Genomic DNA, 21,537 nt, shown 5'->3' on the forward strand with positions numbered 1-21,537 from the left:
TAAAAAATTTGCAACTTTCTCAGAAGTAATAACTTTCACTCTTTTCCAGGATATTTATTGCACAAAATAAAATTATAATCGTTAGAACTCTTTGGGGGGCTACCAGAACTCTCAAGAAAACACCGGATTTCCGAGAAAAAAATTTTTCGTTTGTGGACTTAGAAAAATATTAATAATCTGTAACTTCAAAGTACTATATCTTTCTAAATATTGATTTTAGAGCATTGGTTGTTAAGGATAATCGTTAGAACTCTTCGGGGGGCTACTAGAACTCGTATCAGATTGCTGAATTTCTTAAAAAAAAAAAAATTTCTTTTTCTGAAAAAATTTTTTTGAAAAAAAATTTTAGGAAATTCGTTGTTTTCTTAAAAGTTCTGATAGCCCTCCAAAGAGTTCTATCGATTGTCCTCTATAGATCAACGTGCTAAAATGAACGGTTTAGAAGTTTATAGCTCTTCAAACTTGCAGAATCGTGAAGTTGGCCCCCCCGTAATTTCAAATGGTGTTTTCGCTGCTTTAATCAATAGAATTCTTCCTAAATTTGATAGAGAACTCTAGAACTCTTCGAGGGACAACCAGAACTCTGCTTATTTTTTCAAAATTTTGACAATGAGAGGGCAGCTTCACAGATGTCTATTAGTCGCTATCACCGATCATTTGACTGATCACAGCGAGTAAAAAAGATGTTTTCTCTTTTACGTTGAAAGAAGAACGAGAAAGGCGGGAAAGGATGAAACATCCGAAAGAGATACGACGCATGCCATCGTAAACTTTCTAAACGCATCGACCGTACGTATCGAGGTGGCCGTCGTTCAGACGAGGCGTAGTCCATGCTTTCTGCGCATTTCGCGGCCGCGAATCAGGTTGTGATGACTTTTTCCTTCTTTTCTCCTCTTTCTTTTCCTTCCGAAAACAAATGGAGCTCGCGGCGTCGCGACCTGACCTCCTCACGTGACGTAACACGACGCGTCGCCGTCAAGCGCACGGACGCGACTGCCGACATCGCGACCCGATGATCGTCGACGACGCGACGCGACGGAGGGAGTCGGCCGCTTAAAAGCGCCGAAGTACAACACGAAATATAGAGCCAATGCATTCGACGATGTATCAGCAAATCTAAATTTGTTATCAATGTTACTGAAAACGCGTTCTGTTATATTTTTCAAGTTCCCGAAAGTGATTAAAGAACGAGAGAAGAGAATTAATAATTCGTTAATAGAGCAGAGAGAAGCAAATACGAAACTCGCCGTTTTAATATATTTACTGTATAACGAAGAAAATACGAGTTATAAATCTTACACAGAATAGAATTTGTATTATAGTTTTTAAAAATGATAGCAACACAGAGAGACATTGCTTTGACTAAATTATTCAATTAATTCATATTATATAGAAACAACAAGTAATTTTTATACAAATATTAAATGCGCCTGGAATTAGAAGCATGCTATTTTATTATTATTTCTTATAATTTAAACTTATGTAATTAATTATATTCCCAGATTAAAATTTAAATTATTTATTCAGCTATCGACATTTATCGATGCTCTTTTCCCATCGTATTTTGACAGTGAATTCTATAATATGCAACGGAAGGAGTTTTAATTCCTAAATAAGGACAATAATGCAAAAAGATATACTGTTTTCTTCATTAAGGATTCGCTGATTGGCTAATATTGTTTTACTATTATGTATCAAAGAGTTAGAAAGATCAGTATATTTGCTTGCTTCCCCTTTCTCCGCAGTTTTCTGTAATTTAATGTAGGAAAGGCTCGTTCATATTATATATTATAGAGCCTACTGGTATTTTGAGGGTACCCTTTTTGCAGCATCTTGTTCAATTATTCAACTACGTACGCAGATCCGAAGTATATACTCGCACATGCACGTTTCTATCCAGTGAGCCATACGTTCGACGATGTTTCATACACCACAATATATAGCGTGCGATAATAACGCAATCGCAAGATATATACGGGCGCGTTGATCTCCGCTGGATCTAACCTTCCCAGAGTTGGAAGGGATTAGCACGACCGCGGAACTGACCTGCCTCTCGCAAACAAATTGCGTAGATTCGCAAAGAGAAATTATTCATATTTACATATATTAAAGTCATGTAGAATGTTGAATATATACAAAACGTAAAAATAGAATATCCTTCGAGTACAACAATTAATTTTAGAAATTAGAGAAACTGAAATCTCACTAATATATATACTTCTCTCACATATTTATATTATGTAATTAATCTTTCGCCGGCAACATAAAAGTTTGACTCTTCTGGCAGTAATAGGAGAAAGAGAGCAAATATTTTTACTCTGTCCCGAATTATATAAAAATCTGAAAAAAAATTCTGGAAAACTTGCCAACTTGTTTTAACGAGTTTTTACCATCGTAGAAGTTGAATTGTGTGTTACTTCTTTTTTACAGATTTAAATTTATTAGAATTCGCGTAATCAAAATACTGCTAATGTTCCTAAAGGTGCCAGAGAAGGATTAAAAAAATAAAATGTCTCTGAAAAACCATTTTATCGTGTAATTTATCATGTCGTCGTGTACTCGTCATATACTTAATTTATTGTAATATGTTTATTTATAATCAAACCTGCATCCTTGAAGTTCAAAAAATGTATAACATAAAAATATAATAAAAATAATCTGTAGAATGTATTTTAATCTGTATCTTAAGATTAATTGTAGCTCCTGTAATTACAAGCTCGAGTAGAAGCCCATTTTTCTTCAATGAACAAGTTATTTATAGCGAGTAGCGATCAATCGATTGATGCAGAAGACAGAAATATCTAGCCAACGTACATATACATGAAAAAAAGGCTTTGTCAAACGAATATCAATTTCAGTCGCAAAATCGAATTAACTTGTACACGGCTCGTGTCCGAAACGATCGGAGTGCGTCGCGCGTAGCCACAAAAGTGCGATACCCTTCGTCATTTATCCTTTTCGCCAACGAGGGTAACAAGATATCTGACAAAATGTCAGATGAAATTAGTTCCCCCAGTTTCGCTCGCGAATTTTAAAGTCACGTCCAGACCAATTTGATTTATTCATGACAAAACAGTAAACTTATTCATTCTCGGCGTATTTTCCGTTACTTTGTTCCCTTTCTATCTTCCATCTTTTTCCTCTCAAAGGTCCTGATATACGTTGCGCTTCAAAGGGTCGCAGTCAGATGATCCGTATACAGGAGACAGAGAAGAGCAAAGGACAGTGAGAGGAGAGAGAGAAAGAGAAGCGCGACGGATGCTCGAGGGCGGCAATGCGGTGGTTGCGCCACCACGGCAGCGTGCGTCGGATCAGCTGTGAGTCGGGTAACACGAGTCAGCTGACTGTCGGACGGACAGCGGGCCGCGTGTGGCACGGCGCGGCGCGGCGCGGCGCGGCGGCGCGGGGTAGCGTCCCGACTCTGCGACAATCAATATTCCGCTCCGCCCCCGCTAACTGACGCGCAGCGCGCGTTCTTTCCCATTCTATCTCGTTAATCTCTCCCTCGGATCATGTGTCACTTTGTATCTTTGTATCGCGTACCGAAGCCTCGTCGATTTTATGCGATTATTCGTTAAAAACCTTAATATGATCTACTCCGAATACTCTTCTCTTTCAAACACAAAACGAAACGTACCGTAATAAACGCGAACGATCACCACTCGGGGAGAGAAGCACGTTTCACGCTTTTGAAACAAGTGCTTCCGCTGTCGCGCGTTTTCTGCCAATTTTCGCCAATTGTATTTGATTTAAAATAACTAGCTGTTTGAATACCCAGAATGTATGTAAATCTTTCAAAAATCAAAGAACATGAAAATATCTCAACAAAAGCGGATATTTGAAGCAAATTTTTAACTCCATTTTGGAAAAATTTCCACGTTGGAAAAATGTATTGCGATACGTCTATTTCCGTGTCGGGAAATTATATTCAAATGATCGATGATGCAGCGTGACTTAAATTGCAAAAAAAAAAAAAAAAACAACTCGTTTGTTATGTAACAAAAACGGAAACCGCGATACAAGTCGAACTTGCATATAACTATCTGCAAAACTATTTCAGGCAAGAGAACAATTTTCAATTGGCACTGATCGGAAAGCTCTTTCCTGTTTATCCCATCTATCACGAGAGAGAGACTAGCCATCAAACACGATTACACTTGACGAAGATAAAGAGAGATGCTGTATCGATAATTACTGGGAGATTATACGGCAGATCCGGCGCGGTAATCCGCGGCGGAAATTATGGAAAGCACAAGTGGTCCCCTTTAAGATTAGACCCTGTGGTCTCTACGTTGAGTCCCTTAACGACCAAAAGTCAGCGAGATAACGATTAAAGCTTATAGGGATCACGAGGATTCTTGAGATCTCTTGGATCCTGCACTTTAGCTTCGACAACGCGGAACGTCCGAGAGGTCGCAGTTATAGCGAAATAATTATTGAAACGATCGACAAGGAGATCGGGGGGATGGCTCGGAGGTTGGCGCCAGGCGCCATCGGAGCGGTTGGTTATCCTTTTCTCCACCAGGATTACATCCTTACAGGATGGGGGGATCGATGGATGGATGAACATTGGCGCCTCGAAGACGCCTCCGTGTGACGTCATGGCTATACCCCATCGACAAACATTTCCCTCGCGTTTGTTTACCCCTCGTCATTCCCGCGAGGACGATTCGCCGAAGAACTCTCACGGACTACGTATCTCGACCTTCTGAAGACTGACGTATCACGACCTTCTGCGTGGGTATCGCAAAAGACCACAAAAGTAGTTTATAGCCTATATATATATAGATATATAGAGGTACGTATCTGTATAAAATATGTATAAAAACGTAAACATTATTACTTCACAGTGTGTATGTGGAATAATGTTCACGTTTCAAATCACCGTCAAATGTATGACTTTCAGTTTGAGATGGTAACACAGATAAAAAAAAGAGTTACTTTCGCTTTTCCAGATTGGATAAATTTTATAATGCGTGTCAATCTGACGCTTCCTTCTCGCACGATCGACCTGCGTGCTAACACTTCCGCCCAGAAGAAGGTTTTCCCGTCTCGCGGCGTGTCCGGCTGTGTGGCACGACAGTTTGCGGTTCGCTTGTGGTTTCCGCGAAACCGACCTTCTCGTCGCGTCTCGCCGCGCCTGACGTCTCCTAGCCGGAAGTCCATTAATCGGTTCGTGTTTCATATCGCCTACGAAATTGTGCTTCCTCTTATGTACCACGAAAAGCTATCATCTTCGGCTACAGAGCGTATCTTTTAATTATAATAAGTCGCAACGTGCATTCGCGACTATGCAAAAGATATATATATATATATATATATATATATATTATAGTAATCGTATTAATCGACTGACAATACAGTATCGGAGTTAAGTCCCAACACAAACAAGCACGTTAAACCAACTATGACGCCGCAAAAAAAATCTAGATGAAGGTAACAGCCGACGACGGGTTTCTTTCTATACCGTGACACTACCACAATGTCAATGTTAGTATGTTAATCAACCTAATGAAAACGTGTGATCCAATTTAAAACGTGCTTGCCACACGATAAAAACCGGCACGCATTCGCGAGTAAAATATTCTCTCATCAAATCGCTCCTCTGCTTTATTCCTCTTAGAGAGCCAAATAAGCCATCAACGCGGTTTCGTGTTTCAGGAACAAACATTACGCTACTGCTTTGACGTGTTATTATCATGTGCTATTATCATGTGCTATCAGTTCTTAATAAATTCTGCCCCCCTTTTCCGTTGTAAAATATCCTATAACGTTACAACGCAAATACCAAAAGCGCATAATTGATCATTTTTCCATAACGGAATTTTTTCGCGTTTAAATATCTTTAACTAATATTATTTTCTTAAAGTTTATTATTTTCTTTTTGATAATAAGCGCAGAAGACTTACAAATTAATGTTTGCGCAAGTGTTCGATCATAACCGATTTCATATCTTCAATCGGACATGGTCGTCATTAAAAATCGAGGTCATGTCATCGCCTTAATACTGATATCGATCTAAGTGAGAGATATCGAAGTGTGAATCTTGCCATCCAATAGCACTTCGTCAAATGCAAATATTGACGTAGCCTTAATCGTATGCAGCGCTACGTTATCGAAGTCCAAGAAGGGACGTAAATATTCAAGGTATTTCCGGAAAACACTTTTATTTAAGAGTTTGTTAAATGGAAAGAAAAAAAGTCATAAATGCAATGCCTGAAATGTATTTCTTGAGAATAAACACTAAAATAAATTACTAAAAATATATCTGTAATAAGTAACATTACTGAAGTTTCTAAGTTACGAATTCTGAAAGTGTATTACTTTAATGCATCTAAAATTTAATTTATATGAATTACGACTCTCGCATATCTTGTATGTAAACACATTTGGCATAATACTGTTATTTGCATTTTCAATAGAGTTCCACGCGTATTCGATAATTAATTGGACCATTAGTTTCACATTCTAGACATCGATATATTATAATATTGTACATATGCAGTCTTGAATACGAAGATTTAACAGAGGACGAATAATAATTTGCTTCTATGTAATCTACGCAGGGAAAAAATTCTCTTTTAATATACAAACATGAACTTATTTGCGTCTTTCACGAGAATTTATTCAACTTCATTAAACAAAGGTACCTTTATGTCGTTTATCTTCTTAAATTTAATTATCTAATACATATATATACTTCCGGTAGCATGACCTTCTTTTTCTTCATACGACCTCCCTTTTTTTTCATTTGGTCACCTAACAACCTCGCTCAAGGAGACTACTTTTTCTTTATGAACGTTCTACATATATACGAGCGACAAAAATGATGTTCTATTAGCTACGCATTTAAATCTTAATTCGTAATTTTCAATTTTAAACTACCTTGAAACTTAAATATACTTTCGCGCTAATTAAGCCTCCGGCAACTTTGTCAAGGAAATATCGACTAAAATTTTATTCGTAAGATAAAATACTACTAACGCGTACAAGTAAGAATCGATAATTAATCATAGCGATGTTGTCAAGTATAATGAAGTTAACGTTAAATTTTAATATATAATTTATACAAATCTTGATTATCCGAGACCAAGAGATAACATGGAATTTGCGTCGGAGCTTTAATTATAATTTTCATTTTGAGAAAGCTGTTGTAGCTATTGTTATATATACTAAAATCGCCTATCTCCTTCGTTAGAAACGTGTCGAGTCGTGACCCCGTGTGGCCCGGACGGCCGAAAATCTATAACGAGTAAGAACACGTTGGTCTGTGTCAGGAAAGTGGAGCATTTTGAGACCACGTGCCGTGTGATGCGATGAAAAACCAGTACAACATACGAGCATCCTCGATGAGTTTCGAAAGCCGCAGAGTGGCCCGGCCCCCTTTTAACTACGACGAGCGTGAAGCACGTGCTATGACATGTTGCACGTCATACACGCCCGTAATCACACATCCACTGTTAAATTCATGGCGCCAAAAATTATACCCAATTTGAGTTACTTTTAATAATTTCTATAGGTCGCCACTGCTTCTACTCAATATATCATTAATAATTTAACTGAAAAATTAAACAATTTAATTGAAGCAAATGTATTGAATTTGGTTGAAATTTAATACGCTTCCTTGAGTTAAATTGTTTAATTTTAATTAAATCAACATTTTAGTCAACATTTTAGTTAAATCAACAATATATTAAGTAAACGAAGAGAGTTGCTCAAATTCAGTTTATTATTTATTACTAATAAATATATTAATAACAGTGCGTTCATGTTATTTACTTTGAAATTAAATAATTCAACCACATACATTTTCCTTTAGCGAAATATTATTAACAAAAAAAATTAATACAGCAAAAAATTTTTTTTTTTGGTAACTTGTTAGCAATAAATGAACAACAAATAAAATATTAATTAAAATCGATTCTGTTCACTTTATTCCGCTAACTTAAAAGACATTAAATGGATTGATTTACAGCCCAATATACATATAAGTTAAAAGTAACAAAATGTTATTTAGGGCGAATTTTTTAATTCGGCATAAATCCATCGCATTTTCACATAGGACGATTAACAACATGACATCTCCGATGGATACTTGATGGCCTACTTTGAAGAACAGTTTGATGAATAAAACTGTTTTGATGAATTCAATTTATGTGTGTCATATGATTAAGACTAATAGGTACCAGCAATTTAATATTTATATATGTACGTATTCTAAAACTCAATATGTGTATTATATATATATAATCCTGTCTAACAGTTTTTATCGATTTTTATCGATTTACAGACGTAAATGTGACCTAATCTAGATAAAGGTAGTTTAATGTAAAAAATTAACAATGAAAGCGATGGAAACTTTAAGTCTTTCTCGTAATAACATAAATTTTACTGTGACAGTAACATAGATAGCAAAACTTATAATGAGCTAATAAATTAAAAATATAACCTATATATGCTAATCTTATTGTATTAAATTTCTCTTAAAATTAGTGATATATAATTAAGTATTGATTATTTAAATGTATTACGTATTATTACTATTGTGTCTCCAGATTTATAATGCTTTGTTTTCTAATACAGAAGAAAAGCAGACAGAAGTTAATTTTAAATAAACAAAGTTAAATTAAATTATTAATAGATATACGTTTACGTAAATATTATAAGTAAACATACGTCTAAGAATCAAAATTTAATAGATCGATTACAAAAAAAAAGCAATTATGGCAAAATATGTACTGTTAAGGAAATAAATAATATATAGGTGTTACAGGAGATATATGTGATATAAAATACAGAAACTTATTAGTAATATATAGAGTTAATAAAAAGAAACAAAATAGCACTGGAGAAAATAGTATTTCATGAGAGTATTTTGAAACATTTGACATGGTATTAGGTTACAAAGCATCAAGTGCCCCTTCTACTAGTATGCTTGATAGTAGTTTCGAACTTAAAGCTCATCCGTCAACAACTTTCGTAGATAGTGATATTGAAACAAACAAATGTAGTCATAAAACTTTGATTGAGAAAGCGGCCAGAACTCTATCTAAAAATGATTGTAAAGCGTAGAACTCCGCTAGAATTAACGAAAACTGTTGCTAAATCTGCTATAAACAATCAACACGACACGTTTTTCAAGTGTCGGTCTGTTTTTTATGTATAAAAAAATAGGTTAGATTTTTATTAGAACTATCAGGAACTGTTGTTAAAAGTATCATTTGTCGTTTTCTTGTACGTTAGAGGAAAATTGTCGTGCTAGATTCACGAAGTTAGCACGTCATATTTCCAAATTTGATCTTTTATATAAAAAATGCGAAACTTTTTTTATTTTCATATAGAGCTGTAGAACTATAAAAAGTGCTGCTGGAACTGTCCTTATTTTATTTTATATTAATATTATAAAATGTCGTGCCAGTTTTACAGATGATAAAAAAGCCTGATACATTTGTGCTTCATGCGATTGATCAATCGATGAATTAAAAAACTCGCCCTTAGTTTAAGAAATTAAGTTGTCGTTATTCCTTTGATATCTAACAATATGGATACGTTAATTAAAATGTGATACGACAGAATTTATGTGAAATCCCGCACTCTGAACGCACACAATGGGAAATCTATCCCAGTTTTAAAAAGATAGGAATTTTGAACCCATCTAATATAGAAATAATCCTTACACTTCCATCTCCGTGAATTTTGAAATTACTTTGAGATTACAAACTCGTTTCAATAGAACTTGTCTAAATTAAATTTAGATTTCAAGGGAGGAATTAGATATTATGTTCCGACGAAGCTTTCCGCGTAGTTGCTAAATACGTTTTCAAGATGAATTCAAGCTCTTCCGACTAATGTGCGATAGGAATCGTCTAACTAAATTGCAAACAATTCCTAAAGTCTCGAGATATTATTTAGCTGATGATTGTTCAGTACAGATATAATATCGCGAGCTAAATACCGTACGTCATTAAAGTAAACAGCAAGAAGGCTGTGCAAACTGAGACTCCCGTGAGAAACAGCCGTCTGATAAGATAGTTTATTGTAGCCTTATTCTTGCAGTTTCTCGTATTTTCTTCCAAGATTTATTTCTTAAAATTGTAAAGGCAGCCATCGCGCATATCAGCATCTCGATGCTCGTTCACCTCCTTACGGCGAAAGTATCTCACCTAAAACCGAGAGAAGCAAAATCTGCAATCTCGTCCTTTCGTACATTGAAAAGAGTCTATAGTTGCATTAATTGAAATTCTAATAAAAAATGGACAAATCAAAATTTTCTGATTAAATCTATTAGAATTCTAGTCGAAATAACACCAGATGTTCAATTATGACCAAATAGATGTTCAATTAGGACCAAAATTCCATTTATCAGAATATGCCGGTTCGTCCATTTCCCAACCAAACATGTTTCTCTCAGTGTATAAGAAACAGCTTCGTCGCTTGATAAAACGCTTTTCTATATTTTCGCGAATGGCCTTCTGAGTAGCCTTCTCGTGTATTCCATTTATATTTTTTCGCTGCGATACCTCTCGCAAACAGATGTTGCAAAAAGGGATGTACATTTTATTCGCATTCCAACCTTATCGTGTCTTAGAACACGAGAAAGGTATAACCAGAATGTGCTTCCTCTTTTATACCTCCAAACATAAATATTCGGTTAAACGATGTTGTCCTTCGACGTATACATATTTTGTAACGATTTAAAAAGAAGGGAAAAAAAGAAGAAAACGTTGACACTGCTGAATAATTGCGAATGTCGTTACTTTGCAATGACGTAAATTATAATTGCCGAAGGATGAATTGAAAATAATTGTCGACGATAGTTCCTGTATTACGCCGTGTGTTACGTCACAAAATCGTTAACAAAAGTCCGTATATCAGCAGATAGCGATGAAACGGCGTATCTCTGGCTTTCAAAAGAAGATAACGGTGACTTATTTTAAGTCGAGAAAGACAACAGCGTATAACGATTTTTCAAACGACAATGCATTCTTTTATAAAATGCAATGGTACGCAGTCAGAATAAGCCGTATAGCAATTAATGATATATTCTGGATGAGAGAAAATAAAAAATATTTAAAATCCAAGATTTCGATAAAACCTTAAAGGTTTTAGAACTTAGACTTTGTAAAAAAATTTTTTTATTACTCTAATTGTAATCGTTTCTTATCCTTTTCACTTAAACTATAGAATCATTTTCGTATGCAACAGATTCTTAATAAATCTTTAATAATATATTCTAATGTGTTTCTGATACGCGTTTTTATTCTAGAAGCATAGGATGTTTGTTTCATGATAAAACAAAAATATCGAAGAATATAATAAACTATTGGCACTAATTGTAAAAATTGAGACGGTCTAAAACTCCAATTTTGCAGGATAACCTATTTGACCGTACTAGTCAGTATAAATCAATCACAGGTGAACACCTTTGGTAAATATGCATGAAAGTTGAGTGCTTGATACCAATTCTGATTAGATCTCATGGGAATGAGAAAACGCCAACGCTATTGTCAGTAGGTATCGCCACTACTAGCATCACCGACATACATCATCGTTTGGTATGTACGTATAAGGATCGCTGATAGCGTTCATCGTCACACCGGAGCAAGACAAATAGAAACTGACCTGCAGAAACATGTGACAGTATCCTCGACGTCGATGGAGAGCGACGTCTCGATGGCGGAATATTTGAGGACCTTCCTGTTCCCCAGTCCGAACATCAGAACGCGAGCGCGACGGTACCAGGGAGGTACGGGTGGATGGGCCTGGGGCATAAAATGGAGAGGGCGAGAAGGAAAAGGGAAGGGAGGACAGGAAGGTGAGTAGAGAGAGAAAGAGAAAAGGTAAAAAATATATATATCTACTTTGCTCCGGTTGATTGGTTGGAATCACTTGACTGGCCGCTAGGCCAGTAACGGAGCACAGACTGACATAGCCGTTCTCCAGACAACGAGCAAGCAGGCAGGCAGGCCACCGTTCGCCAGGTACCACTACCGCGCGATCGTCCACTCCACCGCCGCCGCCGCCGCAACAGATAGAGAGAAAGCGGAAGAGAGAGGGAAAGACGCGGTTTATATCGCCAGAGAGAGAGAGGGTCCCACCGTGTTCAGGAGGAAGCGGAGATCGGCGGGAGGGAAATGGAGAGAACGGCCTGAGAGAAAGAGTATCAGGGGCTTCCTCAGGTCAGAGTATAGTAGAGTCGCTGCTATATTTTCCTCCCTTTTCGTTCCCCTTTCCCTCCTACTATCCTCGCTCGAGCGGACTCGTCATAATGCAATTAACGATTGACCGAGCCGAAACCGGACAAGTTCTTCTCGTCAGTTACCGTGTTACGACGCAACGCGAGATCACTCGATCTCGAATTCCCAGTTGAGCACTCCATTGTCTGTTGCTCGTCAGGGTCGTTCCCCCGGTGAGCGTCCGATATAAAAAGAAGATCCAACGGAGATGTCACGAGAGAATTAACTTGGTTCAAGAGCGATAGAAACGGAAGAGTATAGGTACTCGATAAACTAAAGTATAGAGACCATTGTCTCGAATACGAAACATTGGCTTTAAAGAAGATCTAAAACGTGAATGTCTTTGTAATGATCAGGAAATTTAACGAAAGCGACTTAATTCGCGATACATATGATATACATATATTTAAGTATTATATAATATTACACATGTGAATATTCATATATATCGTGAAAATAAAATTATATCAGGCATATAAATTATTTATGTATTTATAAATTTAATTGCTTTACAAACAAAGTGAAAATTAAATTAGTCGAATGTCGCCAAAACATAGCTGCGTGACACATGTACGTCTGAAAATTTCAACGAGTCAGTTTTGACCCAATTTCCCGTTGTCTCAGAGGACTAATCAATAAAATACATAAAGGTTTAATCGTCGACGAGTTGCTACTGGACTGTTTCTTCGCTTATTGGCTTCATGTCAATATGCTTGTTTGCTATATAGAAACAAATATTGGACACTCTCGGACAGGCGGAAGAGCGTTTCGAATCAAAACGGTAATTGAAATATAAACTCGCGTGTAAATTGCAATTTTCGGTGAAGACTCCTTGCAAACTTCTTTTTAAACTAAAACCGGTTGTATAACGGGAATGATAGGATTATTCCATAAATGGAGAGCTAAAGGCGGAATATAACGTTTCTATTAATTGCAACATTGCAAGTGATAATCTTGATAGTGCTTCCGGATGAGCTTGGGACATAACCGGTGGATATGCGAGTACATACATATTGCTACACTTAATGTATTCTATCTGTGTGAATAAATACATGATACAGGTTCGCGAGTTCTCATTACAAATGTGAAAGGTTAAGGCCATTCAATATGTAAAGCTTATATTTTTCTGCGTTTGAGTCTGCTTTCGAAATTGTTCACCCCGTAACATTGATTTTTTTTACGCACCAATCGACTCAGTGTGACTATACCCAGCAGCAGTCTACCCTAATGGGGGTATTCTATTTTTAGCGACTCAATCATCAATGGCAGAATCTTCGGCGAATTTAAAAATAATTTCATTATGAAGGGAGAAATGTCAAAAAAGATGAATTTGCCATTAGGATTCTCTTCGATTTTCACCATTAAATGAGTTTTAATATAAATTTGAATTACAAATTGGGGATCAATGCAAGCCTACGTCATTATTTCGACTAATCGAGTTCCGATTCTAATTAAATCTAAAACGAAAATGGATATTTTTAAACGAAACATTTACTTCACTACGTATCGCGGATCTCTATGTGATTTCACGTTCGTCGAAAATTTATCGTATTTACAATAACTCGTGAATGGATAATGTGAAAGCGCGCGATATTACGTATTTGCGATCGAAAAGGTATACAAGCTATATTGGGAGAAAATTTTGTCAACGAATTACAGGACGCTGAAATGAATAATAACGCCGTGATCTGGACGGCAGCAGAACGTCGAAAAACGAATTGCCGACGGAATATTGCCAAGACTAAAGGTGGTACTCACTTGAAAGAGAAATATTGATGCTAATTACGTCGATAGCGAACAGATATCGAGGTGCAGCAATGGACTGGCCGATATGCACCGACCGTCGCCAATTGCGAACGAATGCTACAAGGAAACTATTATTAGCGTTCGTTGGATCGGAAAACCTGGCGACACGAATGATGCTTAAGTTCGACAGGCTATCGATATTCGTATACCAACATCGAACATCATGATTAGATCCAATGTTTTTATTATCGGGCATTGATATCGATAAAAGATAAAAAGAAATATCTTGGAAAACAAAGAAAATCGTACGGCGGAAAGTCAACAATAAGCCTAGAAAAATGTCATAAGAACATCTTTTGAGACATACATGTCTCTAAAAGAGATACCTAAAAAATATTATAAAGAGGTGTCTTTTAAGATAATGCATATTGTTTAAGAAAATATTTCTATATTATATTTTAAAAAGACAATTTCTTGATATTTAGTGTTTATTTAAAAAAATTTAGTTTAGTAGAATATTATACTTGTAAAATATTCAAATAGCACTTTTCTTCTTTTTTGTAGCTTATGAATCAATCTCTTCTTAAATTATTATGTATGAATAAAATGGATAATACATATAAATGCGTCAAAAATTCGCGATAGAATACTATTATCGATCTTTGGCGTAACTTGATAATGGCCGATATCGATTGGTATTAACAAACGGTGGTTGTTATCCACCGGAGCGAGAGTATTCCGCGAGGCCGATTATTTTTGCCCGCTCGTCCGTGAATCACCCACCATTTCCCCGTTCACGAATATGCCTCTGCCAACGGAAGACGTCGGATGACATTATCGTGAAAAATGAGCATAAAGATAAGAGGGTGCGGATGAATGTCAAGTAAATGCGACGTCGACCTGGGCATTTACATACAAACCGCGACATATCCTTCGGGAGTCTTTAGATAGATAGAACGCGCCAACAGAGTATGTCCTATTAAAATCAACAGCACAGTCCTTAAACAATGACGTACGTATATTTCGACATAATTATAGTAAAGGGACGTGGAAAAAAAACTAATTGTGGTATTACTGTTCAGCAATTTATCATCGTTTGACGGCGCCCACCTCTTTTTCCCCATCAGCTGATTAACTCCTTACAGCACGGTAAATCAAAGTGCAAAAACGATAATAGTCTGCTAGAGCTACTTTATTAGATCTATTATATCTTGAATATATCAAGAAATATAAAAAGAGAATATTTTGTTAAAGTTCAAATATACATGCTTCAAATAAAATAAAACACATTATATTATTTTAATATTTCGTACAATGTGAATCTAAAGCAAACTCATCAAACCTAGCGTTCTTTGGCTGATTGGAAGTCTTTTCTTTATTGAGACTTTAATTGAATGTTCTCTTTGTATACACTCTTTTTTAATTCTCAATGTTAAATAAAAAAATCTGTTAAGAAAAAGTTGCCTTAAAACCGAGTGAAAATTAATTTCATTTTGTAAGATATAACAATTAATTCGCCCTCCACAAACATCGAGCTTTGTTATACGATGCTTATATTACGTTCATCAGCAAGTAACGGATTTACGCGCGTATATAGCTTTACCGTGATTTTTTCGTATGTGCACAGTAAAGGCCTTGATGACACGACAACGGAACGTTGCAGCGATATTTCATGATAAACGCGATAACTCTGTTTATCCGGAAAAACTAGCGGGATACTCACATGCAATCGCGAACATCGGCAGAGTTGCTATCGTAAAAAAGCGATAAAGTGACCGTTATATCTCGTGAAATAAAGTGATAGGTGCGTTTATGTAAAAGGCGTTCTTGTTCGTTTGTTCGCAGTGCCAATGTTGAGACGAGCGTTATTTTGAAACTCTCGTTAACACTAAGGCTGAAACTAAGGAAACTGAATGTGAGATTACACAATAATTATTAAGGTCCATGTGTAATTAGGATAATTCCCATGCATTCACTTTTTCCAGATGTGTGTTGAAACCAAATATATTCAAGAGAATCAAATTGTCCTCTAATCTCTCGTAATTGATTTTTATTTTATAATTGTAAATTGTTTTATTGTTAAAAATTGCAAAAAACGTAATTATTAGTCCAATAACGAACTAAGAACGTAGTTAAGTAGAAGTATATAAAAGATTAAAGATTACTATTTTTTTAATCCCTGCATATATAAGTCCATAAAATAGAAAAATATCTGTAACTGAAAGAGATTTCTAATTAATAATATCAGATCTAAATAAAAAAAAATTAAATATCAATTTTTTAAACTATTTTGTCGGATTTAGAATTTATATAAACTAGAAACTGCAAATACCGATGTTTTTTACGATAGTATACATGTTGCAGCGAATATACAGTCAACAAGTAAATATTTGTACGCACAACTCTTTGATAAACTTATTGCGCCGCGTTATATATTACATGAAGAGTATTATTTGAAAAAATAGTCTCTGCTCGTATTTTATTACAGTTTAATAAAATACATATATATTTATAAATGATTAAGAATTAATAAAATGCATTCAAATATCCGTGAAATTCTGAACGTTTGTTTGATATTAATTATGCTGCAATGATATATTCGAAATTATTGAACGATATATCCGAAGTAAAACACTGTAATATGAAAGCCGCAAATAAAACGAATTGACAAGGCAACGCTTGATATTCTCGAACGTATAGAAATGAATATATTATCAGCATACGTGGTTAATTTACTCAATAGCTCGTCCTATTGGCACTTATGTATACTTAATTTACCTATTGTTTATTCGCTTATATGCACCACTCATATATTATTTTACAAATCAAAACAAAATTACAAATAAGATATATTTTTTAAACGTACATATATATGTATCGATGATTCTTAATTCATAGCGTCGTGCAATCTAAGAAAATTTGTTTAAAATATTGTTCAAAATTCAGTATAAAATATGACACATTAAAACAATCATCGATACGTGTTGTTGCCAATTCAATATAATCTATGTCGCGTATTCCTGGCATTCTAAATTAATTCTTTCTGCTGAACAATTCATCCGATATATAACAGATGTTCAGGCAAGTATAAGGAAATTCGATGGTTCGGAAAACTAGTATTTACTTCTTCGCTACCTCTTCATTATGGAAGACAACCTGCGCTACGTTGTCATAATTTTTCAGGCGGTGATTACATTGATTAATCACGTAGGATAGACATCTTTATGAATTACGTCATGCATACGTGTAAACACCTTTTCTGTGTTCATCAAAACGGATTTAAATTTATCAAATCATGCCGAGAAGAACGTAGCACGAACGAGCCAAGTCCCAAAATTGCCGTATAAATATCCTTTAAATTAATTCGAAAATTGCGTAACCATAGACAGAAGATGATTTTTTGAAAACAGAGACGCAGGAAATAGGAATAAATTATATACGTAAACACTGACTCCAAAAATTTGTTCACGTATATAAATTTCAAGATCGAAGAGATTTTGGTTTCGTCCGAATCATTCATTTAAGATTCATTTTGTAAATACGTCTTTATTTATACTTTTATTGATTGATTCCTTCGAGATGCAAGCTCAAACTTCAGACGTAAGATCGAGAAACGTTAATTAACTCACTCCTGCTCGGGCTGTCGAAAGCCCGAGTACCACGATGCTCTCTTCGAAGTTCGGAAAGATCGGCACGCGCGACATATCGTGCTGCTGGAAACGTCACGTCACGAGCGTTTTGGCGAACGCGCAACCGTGCGTGAATCACTGAGGAAGCCAATCGCACGACGAGAGATCAAGGTGAGTCATCGCTACGTTCGGTTTCGCGCCAGCGAACAGAGACTTTGCTCGCTCGCTCGCTAAAGACACTCGGACTGCCGTTTCCAAGCAAGTATTATAAATTAACGAAAGATACTGCCCTTCGAGTTGGAACGAGCGACAGTGCGAACGGCGTGACATTGAAATATCGCATGTTACAGTTCGGAGAATTACGAAACAAAACGACCTTTCGTTACATAAGATAAGAGTCCAAATTTCACAGGAAGAAAATAGTATGTACCTATAATCGTCTCGAAGGGTATTTTATAAAATCAATAATCTTGGCTGCTATAATTAATGTTGTAATTGATATGCGCAAGTGCCATCCAGCACATTACACGATTTCAATTATTGAAAGATGCTCGTAATATGCGCTGAACGCTCATATTTTCCGACCCTTATGAGCCAATAATACGATAACGATTTACACGATACAGCGACGTGTTTATGCTTTAAGCTTTAACGACGTCCGTTTAACTCCGATGGCAGATAGCGCTAATTAAATCATCAACCTGAAGGAAAGCGGCCGGGTCGGAGGGGCCGGCGGCCTTTAAAGTGATATTATCATCGAAAGAAACACACATAAAATGCGAAATGTCCTTCATTTTCGACAATCAATAAACTTTTCGTTAGTGATCCGATTGAAAAAGTGAAGATCTGTACGAAGAAATAAATGCTGCGGAAAAGAAGTTCTTCCGTACGAGAATCCGTTTTTAAGAAAATCAATTTTCACGCTCAGCTTAATAATATCCTTATTCCAGCTGAAATAAACTTCTCAGCAAGACAAATTGTTCAATAGCAATCGTATGGGAATAACTATCTCAAAATAAATAAAACAAATTTAAAAAATCGATATTCTGTTAAAATAAACAAGAATTAAAATTTATAAATGTCTTATTGTTGTTGAAAAAATATTGAAATCATACATATATATTCTCTTAAATAAGGTACTATATTTTTGTTCACGTCCTGGCTAAAAGAACCGTTATTAAAACGAACACGTGAATCTATATGGCATTGTGCCATAGATTGAAAAATTATGCAAGCTACATGTATTTTTAAAAATAGGAAAAAGTTATCCTAAAAATACACCTGATAATCTGAACGAGTTTGACAGAAGAATCAGAAACATTTTGCAATTGAATATATATATATATATATTTTTTATATGTACATGTATACATGTATAATTGCGAGATGTTTTACTGATTTTTGGAAATTACAAAAATATTTACGGTTCAGAACACAAAGGTTCTTGGACCTTACAAAATCAATTCAAAATTCGTTAAAAGTAGAATGAAATTCACAATATTATTCATGCGATGTTATTTCGTCGAAGTGAGTGGGAGAATCCAGCGTGCAAATTTTAATACACAAAATAGTGTGTCACGGGGGAAATCTTATGCATGAATTTCGCAGTAAAAAAAAAACTCGCTCCGGGAAGTATAGCTTGCGATATCCCGATGGAATAGAACTGGAGGGATCCATCATCGATTCAACAACGGTAATTGTAACACAAATTCTGCTTATGTTATACGAGCGGTTCGCATGCTCGCGAATTAAGTCTGATAAATGTAACTCCGTCGTACTTGATATCGCCTTTGTTATCGTCGAGTATTATTATACACTTAACTATGCAGCGAAGAGTAAGACTAAGAAATTGCGAAAATAATATCGTTGTTAACAGAGGTAAACGTGCTGAATGTATTCAATTAGTTGGCAGTCTTTCAGAATTTCTTTCCACATTACATCACCATTGTTTTAATTTAAATATCAAATAAGCGTAAAGTTAGAATGTGTGTAACAATGGTATATATAATTAAGAAAGTGATATTATATAAAATATAATTATAACAATAATATATTTATAACTGTAATAAATGCAATATTATTTCCGAGCTATCTTCAATTGGTCGAGATGATATTTAAAAAAAAATATCGACGAAGAATCATTAACTTATCTAATTATAATAATTACAAAATAATTACATAAACGTCGGATCCATCCTAAAAATGGATATGATCTTATAACTGAATATAACAGTGATTTAATCCTTTCTGATCCAAAAGTCTCAATAGCTATATGAACGTTTATATCTTACGTAAGCAAATTTGTGTAGCCAGAAAGCTGTTACGATTCTGCGAATCGTCCTTTGATAGCTGATCAAACTTGCCGTGCAATCACACCACAAGAGAATCTGCATCGTAACGAGTATGGAGCAAAGGGGAAACCGCTAAGTAGTATAAGTAAACCGAGACTGTCCATGCGAGTGATTCTAGCTTACACTAACCTCGATTGACGCTAAACGTGATTTAAATACACTTTCTTTCCCTGCCTATCGCGTTGTTCTCACAGAGTGCAATGAAAGTCATTGAAGTAGAGTTTTTGTTTCCATAAAGAAAAAATTATATTCAAATACTAACTTCATGAATATACGTTTTGGAAATACTGCATAATTTCATGTACATAAATAATATGCATATAATTTTTCGTTTTGTGCAAAATTGTAAATCGATTGCATATTGGAGTGTTCTTTTTTTTACTTTTTGAATTATCACAATAAATTTTAAATTTTCTTGACAATAGGATAACTTTAACTTCAAAAAATCAAATCAAAACAAATTAATTTTTCGTTGAGAAAGTTAAATTCATTTGACCCAGTGTCATTTAGACATGTTCTCATTTTTATAACTTACATTAATTCAATATTAAAATCTCGCATTAAGGTATATTTAAGTTAATAAAAAAAAACATTTCATTATTCATTTTATTATTTTAGCTTGTCAGACAATACTTGGTTCGTTAAAAAAAAAAAAAAAGATTTAGCAAAGTCTGTCGTTTGTTCCATGACTGTAATCTTGAATGTCATCGACTGCGAGAATGAGCAACAATGATGTTGAAAAATTGCACGTAAGAACTCCGAAACTTCGGAAGATTCCTAATATCTAAAGAAAACTTCTTTTCCGCGGAAATAAACTTAAACTCGACAAACAGATAAATTCTTATATATTTTTCGCCTGGTTGCTTCACGGTGGAACTTTAATTCGAGATTGGATTACGAAAATAAACAGTGCGATCTAATTGGAGAGGCTCTCGTTAACATTTGTTCTAAAGTTCCAAAATAATTCTTAATCGCGCCAAATGATCGCGGTAATCCGATATTAAAACGCAAGAACGGGATCCAGATCGAATTTGACGGTTCGAGAAAAAGTCGGCTTCAATCCAAGATAGGGGAATAGCTGGACGCGCGCGTATAGTTTTTCGGCGCCCCGTAGCAGCTCCGACAACACACGCGTCACCTCGACTGACGATGACGAAGACGTTTCGAGGTGCGACGCACCGAAAAACCACGGAGATGGTCGCGCATGGCGATCGACGGACTCTCTTGCCGCGGTTTACTTTCTCCTCGCGGGGAAAAGGCGAGCCGGGCGCGCGGATAATCGCGCGAGTGAGACGGCGCGAGCGCTCGTTCCCCTCGTTCACGGACACAGGTTAACTGTTAACTCAGGTTGGAGGTTAACCTCACGCCGCGCCGAAGAAGCGGAGTACACGAGGTCGCGTACAGGTCGGACAGCGCGCGGCATGATGACGAGGGGGGGGGGGGGGGGGGAAAGTGCAACGGAGCCTTTTATTTTATTCGTGTCGCGAAAGAGAACGAGAGAAGAGTGAGAGAAGAAAGAGAGAGAAAGAAAGAGAAAGAGAGAGAGAGAGAGAGAGAGAGAAAGACAAGAGGACT

The 21,537-nt window shown here is 35.9% G+C and overlaps 1 protein-coding gene across 2 annotated transcripts in view; it reads right to left on the reverse strand.

Moving 5' to 3' along the window:
* Nucleotides 1-21,537, reverse strand: part of Mob2 (MOB kinase activator 2) — a 29,403-nt gene that overhangs the window by 7,296 nt on the left and 570 nt on the right. The window contains exon 1 of one of the 2 annotated variants that reach the window (XM_018545176.1): nucleotides 11,623-11,955. The exons of the other annotated variant lie outside the window; for it this stretch is intronic. Within the exon in view, the coding sequence (XP_018400678.1) occupies nucleotides 11,623-11,771 (149 nt within the window). The 5' untranslated portion in view covers nucleotides 11,772-11,955. Of the gene's footprint in view, nucleotides 1-11,622; nucleotides 11,956-21,537 lie in introns of those variants that run through there. 2 annotated transcript variants of the gene reach the window in all.

The sequence above is a fragment of the Cyphomyrmex costatus genome, unplaced genomic scaffold, assembly GCF_001594065.2.
Source record: "Cyphomyrmex costatus isolate MS0001 unplaced genomic scaffold, Ccosl1.0 scaffold474, whole genome shotgun sequence".
Classification (NCBI taxonomy): Eukaryota; Metazoa; Arthropoda; class Insecta; order Hymenoptera; family Formicidae; genus Cyphomyrmex; species Cyphomyrmex costatus.